The 10,000-nt window shown below is 36.7% G+C and overlaps 1 protein-coding gene across 2 annotated transcripts in view; it reads left to right on the forward strand.

The window, feature by feature from the left end:
* The window catches only part of ap1g1 (adaptor related protein complex 1 subunit gamma 1), a 212,642-nt gene that overhangs the window by 131,986 nt on the left and 70,656 nt on the right, over positions 1 to 10,000 (forward strand). For both annotated transcript variants that reach the window (XM_039763306.1, XM_039763307.1), the window contains 3 exons: positions 4,537 to 4,677; positions 5,008 to 5,062; positions 9,389 to 9,511. In XM_039763306.1, the coding sequence (XP_039619240.1) occupies positions 4,537 to 4,677; positions 5,008 to 5,062; positions 9,389 to 9,511 (319 nt within the window). The remainder of the gene's footprint in view (positions 1 to 4,536; positions 4,678 to 5,007; positions 5,063 to 9,388; positions 9,512 to 10,000) is intronic.

The following is a 10,000-nucleotide window of genomic DNA, read 5'->3' on the forward strand; positions in this document are numbered from 1 at the left end:
CACTGTCTGGTCAATTTTGCTGTGTGTCATGTTGAAAGTTGTACATTCTGTCCATCTTCAACTTACTGGCAGAGGGTAGCAGGTTTTCCTCAAGAATTTGATGGTATATTGCTCCATCCATGTTTCCTTCTTTCAGCCCCTGTGGCCCTGACACACCCCCACAACAGGATGCTGCCACCTCCATGCTTTGCTGTAGGTATATTGTGTTGTGAATGGTGAGCTGCATTGGATTTACGCCAGGTGTAACGTTTGGTATTGAGGCCAAATAGTTTGATTTTGGTCTCTTCTGATCATAAGACCTTTTTTCACTTGGCATAAGAATCTGCAAGATGCATTTTGGCAAAGCTCAAATGAGCCTTAATGTGGCCTTTCTTGAGAAATGGCTTTTTACTTGCAACCCTCCTGAACAAGCCACAATTGTGGAGCACTTCTGAAATTGGTGTTACATGCACACAATGACCACTCTTTGCCATAACATCCTAGAGAAAAGCCAAGCAAAATGACACCTTTTACTGGCTAACTAAAAAGATTACAATATGCAAGCATTCGAGGCAACTCAGGCCTGAAGAAGGGGCCTGAGTTGCCTCAAAAGCTTGTATATTTTAATCTTTTTAGTTAGCCCATAAAGGTGTAATTTTGCTTGGCTTTTCTCTACATTCATAATGGCTGACACGGTACAACACTCTAGTACCAATAACATACTGTAATTCCTTCAAAATGGCCATTGGCCTCATGGTAGCCTCTCTTACCAGTTTCCTCCTTGCTCTTCCATCTAGTTTGGAGGGATGGCCGGATCCAGGGAGGGTTCTAGTAGTACCAAACACTTGCCACTTCATTATTATAGACTTTACTGTGCTCCTCGGGACTGATAAAACCTTTGAGATTTTTTTCTATCCATCTCCTGCCTTATGTCTGTCCACAACTCTATCTCTGAGATCTTTTGAAAGTGGCTGGAAAAAATATTGGTTTGTGTGTTTTCATTTAAGGCTGTAAAACAAAAACAATTGTAATATTTCGAAGGGGGTGATTCTTTTCTATACCCACTGTAAGTAGGACATGTTTCAGTTGATTGTTGAAGTGCATCGTTCTGTTATTCAGATGTTTGTCAGTATAGTTTTTTGATATTTTGAATGTAGCATGGGTTTTTCTTTTAAGATTTTTACAAATTGATAAACAGTTTTAAATTTGAATTTGTAGTTTTAGATTGAACTTTACTGTTCGGTATCTAGAAAAGGGGCAATAAGTATTATTGAAAGCTGTTTGAAATTGTGTCTTTCCAAGGACAGAGATAGCCTTACTAATCTTAGTAAAAGCTACTAGGTTTGCAAAAATGTCAAAAATGGTTGCACAAGCAAAGAACCATTTCACTAGTAGTAATCTGAGATAAGTACATAGGCTCACTGAAACTCTGTGGCTGCAGTAGATTGAGTGATGTTTAAGTGGAGTATATTTTATTAAACACACAATACCAAATTAGAATTATCCCATATAGCATAAATCTGACCTAATAATGATTAGACTTTCCAGTAAGTAGTTCAGAATGCTTCCCCAGGATAAATGCTTTTAAAAAGACTTGTGGAAACACACACTATTGTTGTATCAGCATACAGTGGTGTGAAAAACTATTTGCCCCCTTCCTGATTTCTTATTCTTTTGCATGTTTGTCACACAAAATGTTTCTGATCATCAAACACATTTAACCATTAGTCAAATATAACACAAGTAAACACAAAATGCAGTTTTTAAATGATGGTTTTATTATTTAGGGAGAAAAATTCAAACCTACATGGCCCTGTGTGAAAAAGTAATTGCCCCTTGTTAAAAATAACCTAACTGTGGTGTATCACACCTGAGTTCAATTTCCGTAGCCACCCCCAGGCCTGATTACTGCCACACCTGTTTCAATCAAGAAATCACTTAAATAGGAGCTGCCTGACACAGAGAAGTAGACCAAAAGCACCTCAAAAGCTAGACATCATGCCAAGATCCAAAGAAATTCAGGAACAAATGAGAACAGAAGTAATTGAGATCTATCAGTCTGGTAAAGGTTATAAAGCCATTTCTAAAGCTTTGGGACTCCAGCGAACCACAGTGAGAGCCATTATCCACAAATTGCAAAAACATGGAACAGTGGTGAACCTTCCCAGGAGTGGCCAGCTGACCAAAATTACCCCAAGAGCGCAGAGACGACTCATCTGAGAGGTCACAAAGACCCCAGGACAAGCGTCTAAGAACTGCAGGCCTCACTTGCCTCAATTAAGGTTAGTGTTCACGACTCCACCATAAGAAAGAGACTGGGCAAAAACAGGCTGCATGGCAGATTTCCAAGACGCAAAACCACTGTTAAGCAAAAGAACATTAGGGCTCGTCTCAATTTTGCTAGGAAACATCTCAATGATTGCCAAGACTTTTGGGGAAAATACCTTGTGGACTGATGAGACAAAAGTTGAACTTTTTGGAAGGCAAATGTCCCGTTACATCTGGCGTAAAAGGAACACAGCATTTCAGAAAAAGAACATCATACCTACAGTAAAATATGGTGGTGGTAGTAGTGTGATGGTCTGGGGTTGGTTTGCTGCTTCAGGACCTGGAATGCTTGCTGTGATAGATGGAACCATGAATTCTACTGTCTACCAAAAAATCCTGAAGGAGAATGTCTGGCCATCTGTTCGTCAACTCAAGCTGAAGCGATCTTGGGTGCTGCAACAGGACAATGACCCAAAACACACCAGCAAGTCCACCTCTGAATGGCTGAAGAAAAACAAAATGAAGACTTTGGAGTGGCCTAGTCAAAGTCCTGACCTGAATCCAATTGAGATGCTATGGCATGACCTTAAAAAGGCGGTTCATGCTAGAAAACCCTCAAATAAAGCTGAATTACAACAATTTGATGAGCGGGCCAAAATTCCTCCAGAGCGCTGTAAAAGACATTGCAAGTTATCGCAAACGCTTGATTGCAGTTATTGCTGCTAACGGTGGCCCAACCAGTTATTAGGTTCAGGGGGCAATTACTTTTTCACGCAGGGCCATGTAGGTTTGGATTTTTTTTTTCTCTCTAAATAATAAAAACCATCATTTAAAAACTGCATTTTGTGTTTATTTGTGTTATATTTGACTAATGGTTAAATGTGTTTGATGATCAGAAACATTTTGTTTGACAAACATGCAAAAGAATAAGAAATAAGGAAGGGGGCAAATAGTTTTTCACACCACTGTATATTAAGGGTTCTCCCAACTAGATAAGTAAGAAAGTGTGACAGTGAGGGTATTGGCTAAAACCTTTAAGCCAATTAACACACAGATATAGGTAACTGTGGTTGCATTTTAGACATAAAATTAACAAATAGATATTGTAGATCATTTTACTCAGACAATATTTTAGCATGTTCCAAAAAGTTTTTTAAATAAAACCCAGTTTTTTTTTTAGTTTTTTTTTTATCTGCATTAGATAAGCATCTGTTTTGCATTTCTCCCAGTGCTGCTGGTGTTTACTGCAAAGTGGTACACTTCTTTCAAAATATGATTTACAAATCTATCTGTTTACCCTGACTTGTCGTAATGCATTTAGTTGGTTATACTTTTCTATACACATACTTGATGACCTAGCAGGAGGATATAGTGATAAATATTTCTTTGTATACATTGTGGACTGAAAAATCTTGACTGAATCTTGTTTTTTTCTTTTCACTTTAGTAGACTTCATTAGCGTAGTATTTTTTTTGTAAAGCTTCCCTAAATTTCACTTTTACAAATTTACTTAACTTGGCAGCGACATTCATGTCTCTGGTGACTCAGTAGACAGATAGGGAAAACATAAGGGGTCATGAGGTCACTGGAAAGGGGAGTGTGATGCTCCCAATATCTTTGCAAAAGGATGAAGGTCCAAGTCTGTGGTTGCGAGACATGGATGATATCCAGTGACCTGAAACGAAGACTGAACTCCTTCAGTACATTGTGTCTTTAGAAAATCCTTGGGTGCTGCTGGTTTAACTGTATCAAATGAGTAGTTGCTCATGCATTCCCAAATGAAGTACCTTACCTGCATTGTGAGGAAGTGTCAGTTATTGTAATTCAGTCATCTGGTGCAATTCCTTGAGGGTGATCCGGCTTGCAGGATCCTCACTATTGATTAACTGAGTAGCTGGACCAGGCCAAGGGGACGCCCATGTCCCATGCCCACCTGGCTGCAGCAGATAGGTGGTTCTTTCCGGATGGTAGTACTGGACTGTGTGTCTGCCTTGGGGGTTGGTGGGTGTAGCAACACACTGTACCAGTGTATGCTTCCCAACCTGACCTCCCTAAATTATTTTCCTTATGATTTATAGTTTATAGTTGTTGAATATTGACCTTTACTAACTTGTGTTGTTACCAGGGCTGCTTTCACCAGTGTGGATATATTATAAACCTTGTGTAGTTAGGGTTCAGGGTACTCTCTTTTATATATTTGTGCATTATTAAAATTAAATTGAAAAGATTTCATAATTTGAAAGATGCTGTTTTGCCAGTTCTAATAATTATTGCATTTGTGTTTAATAGACGTGCCATGGAGCTGAGTTTTGCTCTTGTGAATGGGAATAATATTCGTGGTATGATGAAGGAACTACTATATTTCCTGGACTCGTGTGATCCAGAATTCAAAGCAGATTGCGCATCTGGGGTCTTCCTTGCAGCAGAGAAGTAATAATCTTATATTTGAGCAACTACGCTCTTCCTTGTAAGCAGTAGAAATGTTTTATCAAAGAAGCTTAACTGTTGTATAATCTAGCCTGCATCTATTAATTTATTTCTTACTGTTTAGAAAAATGTTATTTAAAGAATAATGTACGTTTTTGACACAAAGCAGTTCTACCTATAGTGATTTGTGGTGAGCTTCAGTTCATGGTATGAAGTGCAGCATAGCTCGCCTGTTTGTACATTTTCAAAGCATCATTTTTACAGTTTTAGAAACACAAAACATTTATATATAGTAAGTATGTATTTTTTTTTTTTTTAACTCCTCATTTCCAGGTATGCTCCCTCAAAGCGATGGCATATAGACACTATTATGAGAGTTCTAACCACGGTATGTTTTTGCTTATTCAGATTTTTGCTGCATAGATTTTTAGATTGTGTGTAATAATGCTTGATAACAGTATTGTGAAGATGTTTTAATACTTTTTGTTAATACTTTTTATATATGAACTTCTGCAGTAAACTGTAATATTAGCTGATGTTAGTAGAGGAGTTTGTAAAATTTCTTTCTGTAACTTAACATTTCAAAATCTACTTCATCTAACTCAGTCACAGATTTCCCAGATCTTATCTCAGCATCATTAAGTGCAAGACAAACCCAACCTTGGTGGGTTAGTGTTTGCCCATCACAGAATCCAGAGTGCAAACACTGTGCCCCATTTAATTTTATTCATTTTTTAAAACTTATTACTAATATATTAGTGTCTTGATGTACTTAACTAAGCATTTTTTCTGATAGAGTTGGGAAGAAGATGATATTTGTTCCATTTTAACAAATAACTGCTGCATAAACTGTAAAAATGTATTTGTAATGAAGAGCTGACTGACTCATTCACTCACTCAACAACAAAACTTTAATTTTCCATTTAGTTAAAAAGTTAAAATTTGGCATGATGGTTCATCTAGGATGGTAGGTACTGTATCTGCTAAGAAAGGGTATTTAGGTACATCAATATTTTATGAAAAACTAAGTATCCCCAAAATGTGAAAAATGCCTTGATGGATTTGATTGAAATTTGGTGTAGTTATAGAAAAAACAAAATTTGCTGACATATGGTTTTTACTTTTTCATTTGATGATGATTTTTTTATTTGTTGTTTATTGTATTAAAAACACAAACACACATTTTATAAGTGTGCTGTATCTTTATTGTAACAAATAAAAAAGAAACATTATTCAGCACTAAATTAAAAAAAAAAATTCAAATAATCCAGCATTTAACAATTCATTATTAATTTTTTAATTGGTTCCTTACACAATGATGGTTATTCTATACTCTTTTCAAAGAAAATACAGGATATATAGTGGGCAAGACAAAGTGCATTTTATTGCACTGTTAATTAAAATTAATAGTCTTAATAACCATATCAAAGGCAATCATTTTCTGTTAATTTTGTCATAATCGTGCACCCCAATTAAAACATTCAATTCCTTTTATGGGCACATAAATGTGCAGTTTGTATAAATCAATGCTGAATGTAATAAGATAGAATTAAAGGAAACCACAATTCAGTATATACTACTATCGATTTAAAACCTTCAAATCCTTTTAATGCTAAAAGATTACAAATTTAAATGTTTTTTCAAATCTGATTGTAGCTATAATTTTTTCAGGATGTGTTACGGTGTTAAATTATATTTATAATAAAATTCCCATTATTTGTACTATTTGGCTGATTAAATTCAAATGAATACAGTTTCTATAAAATTGTTTAAAAGTTACCTTCAACAAAAGCCAAGGTCAGTCAGTAGGAAAAGCAGGAGTTGATTTGTGATAGGAATATTTTACTCATGTCCATTTGTATCTAACATATTCCTGAAGATAGAGCTCCAGTAAACTAATAATAGTAACATCTGGTAAAGAAAAATACAAATATCATATATATATATATATATATATATATATATATACAGTATATAGTGCATCCAGAAAGCATTTACAACGCATCGCTTTTTCCACATTTTGTTATGTTACAGCCTTATTCCAAAATGGATTAAATTCATTTTTTTCCTCAGAATTCTGCACACAACACCCCATCATGACAAAGTGAAAAAAGCTTACTTGAGGTTTTTCAAATTTATTAAAATTAAACAAACTGAGAAATCCCATGTACATAAGTATTCACAGCCTTTGCTCAATACTTTGTCGATGCACCTTTGGCAGCAATTACAGCCTCAAGTCTTTTTTAATATGATGCCACAAGCTTGGCGCACCTATCCTTGGCCAGTTTTACCCATTCCTTTTTGCAGCACCTCTCAAGCTCCATCAGGTTGAATAGGAAGCGTCGGTGCAGAGCCATTTTAAGATGTCTCCAGAGATGTTCAATCAGATTCAAGTCTGGGCTCTGGCTGTGCCACTCAAGGACATTAACAGAGTTGTCCTGTAGCCACTCCTTTGATATCTTAGCTGTGTGCTTAGGGTCGTTGTCCTGCTGAAAGATGAACCATTGCCCCAGTCTGAGGTCAAGAGCGCTCTTGAGCAGGTTTTCATCCAGGATGTCTCTGTACATCGCTGCAGTCATCTTTCCCTTTATGCTGACTAGTCTTCCAGTTCCTGCCGCTGAAAAACATCCCCACAGCATGATGCTGCCACCACCATGCTTCACTGTAGGGATGGTATTGGCCTGGTGATGAGTGGTGCCTGGTTTCCTCCAAACATGACGCCTGGCATTCGCACCAAAGAGTTCAGTCTTTGTCTCATCAGAGAATTTTGTTTCTTTTGGTCTGGGAGTCCTTCAGGTGCCTTTTGGCAAACTCCAGGTGGGCTGCCATGTGCCTTTTACGAAGGAGTGGCTTCCATCTGGTCACTCTACCATACAGGCCTGATTGGTGGATTGCTGCAGAGATGGTTGTCCTTCTGGAAGGTTCTCCTGTCTCCACAGAGGACCTCTGGAGCTCTGACAGAGTGACCATCGGGTTCTTGGTCACCTCCCTGACTAAGGCCCTTCTCCCCCAATCGCTCAGTTTAGATGGCTGGCCAGCTCTAGGAAGAGTCCTGGTGGTTTCGAACTTCTTCCACTTATGGATGATGGAGGCCACTGTGCTCATTGGGACCTTCAAAGCAGCAGAAATTTTTCTGTAACCTTCCCCAGATTTGTGCCTCCAGACAATCCTGTCTCGGAGGTCTACAGACAATTCCTTTGACTTCATGCTTTGTTTGTGCTCGGACATGGACTGTCAACTGTGGGACCTTATACAGACAGGTGTGTGCCTTTCCAAATCATGTCCAATCAACTGAATTTACCACAGGTGGACTCCAATTAAGCTGCAGAAGCATCTCAAGGATGATCAGGGGAAATAGGGTGGACCTGAGCTCAATTTTGAGCTTCATGGCAAAGGCTGTGAATACTTATGTACTTGTGCTTTCTCAATTTTTTTATTTTTAGTAAATTTGCAAAAACTTCAAGTAAACTTTTTTCAAGTTGTCATTATAGGGTGTTGTGTGTAGAATTCTGTGGAAAAAAATGAATTTAATCCATTTTGGAATAAGGCTGTAACATAACAAAATTTGGAAAAAGTGATGTGCTGTGAATACTTTCTGGATGCACTGTATAAAAGTACTCTATTACTTGCATGGTTCTTCTGAAATATTTAGTTAAGCAACTGCACTCTAATCAAGGCCCATTGACTTACCAAGTTTCAGGACCGAAGCCAGTTAACTCTACTAGTCATATATATTTTACATGGAGTTATTTTTTGACTCTGCCATTACTACATGAACTGCTCTTTCTTTATAATCGGATTATTTCTCGAGTTTGAGTTTCTATCGAATGTTGTTTCATTTACAAATTAGTGACACACTGCTCTGCTTATTGACCATTCATATGTAATGCTCACAGTGCAATTTTCCTATTTTTGTTCACATCACACTAGCTCATTATGCTATTTAGCAAGTAAACAATCTTTTTTTATTTATCTTGCTATGATTACTTTGAAACATAATCATCCATGAAATGTTCGACTGTGTAGGAGCAAGCTTGAAATAAAACACAAAATGGGAAAATATGGTCATGTTCACTTACTATACTAGGTAATAACTTTGTTTTCACTAAAGTAAGCAAACAGGCTGTGTATTCTGTGCTTTTTATGTTCTTTTGTATATTCCTTGATTTCATGTTTGTTGTCCTTGTACATTAAAAAAGTGATGAATACAGGGATTTAAGACACAACAAGGCACAATCTATTTGCTTTATTTATGTTGCTAATTTGGGCATATTGAGAGATTAATTTGTTAGTCTTTGTGTATATTTTTTATGTATTTATTACACTGTGGTTTGCCATGCTTCTATTGATGGTGTCCTGGTTTTCATTCCAAATGATGTCATCGATTATCAATGTTGTGTCTTTTTCTCATCCTTGTTCTTTCTTATACTGTACCTCTTTCCCTCTGATAGAATCTCTCACATAAACTTCTGCTGCCTTTCTGTCTGGCTTTAAAACACTGTCTGTTGCTGTTACTGATTCAAATTTACATACTCCATAGTTTTGTGCCTTGTCTCACGCTGCAACTCTTTCTGCTTTGTATGTATGTCTGTTTGGTTGGTTATTTGAGTTAATACTTGTTTATCCTCTTTATTGTTCATTTCAGATCTTTATTCCTTGTATACTTTTGATTTGCATGTGTGGCTTCACTCATTAGAGTACTTTTTTTTTCTAGGCTGGGAGTTATGTAAGAGATGATGCAGTGCCGAACCTAATACAGCTTATCACCAACAGTGTAGAGATGCACTCTTATACAGTACAGAGACTTTACAAAGCACTGATAGAGGATATCTCACAGGTAAGTTGTGATTGTGTGATAAGGCACAACTCTTAACCATTTAAAAAACATTTCTAATCACCTTCAGACATTTTTAGTTTTGTTTCACATTGAATCCATCTATTTCAGTTAAAAGGCTTCAGAGTTTACCTTAAAAGTCACACAAACATCTTTTATGAGGGTAAAATAACTGAATCAAAGAATAGAGGTTTAGAATGTCAAAACCAATCATTTTAATGCCTTGAAAAAGAAAAACTTCTTTGTTTTTAGCTATTGACTGCAGCTTGTACTATTTGATAGCTACTGAATATGTGTGTGTGTGCGCATGTATACGTATATGTGTGTATATATATATATGTGTGTGTGTGTGTGTGTGTGTGTGTGTGTATATATATATATATATATATATATATAAACTGCTCAAAAAAGTTAAAGGAACACTTTGAAAACACATCAGATCTCAATGGGAAAAAGAAATCCTCCTGGATATCTATACTGATATAGACTGGG

Source organism: Polypterus senegalus, chromosome 9 (genome assembly GCF_016835505.1).
Source record: "Polypterus senegalus isolate Bchr_013 chromosome 9, ASM1683550v1, whole genome shotgun sequence".
Classification (NCBI taxonomy): Eukaryota; Metazoa; Chordata; class Cladistia; order Polypteriformes; family Polypteridae; genus Polypterus; species Polypterus senegalus.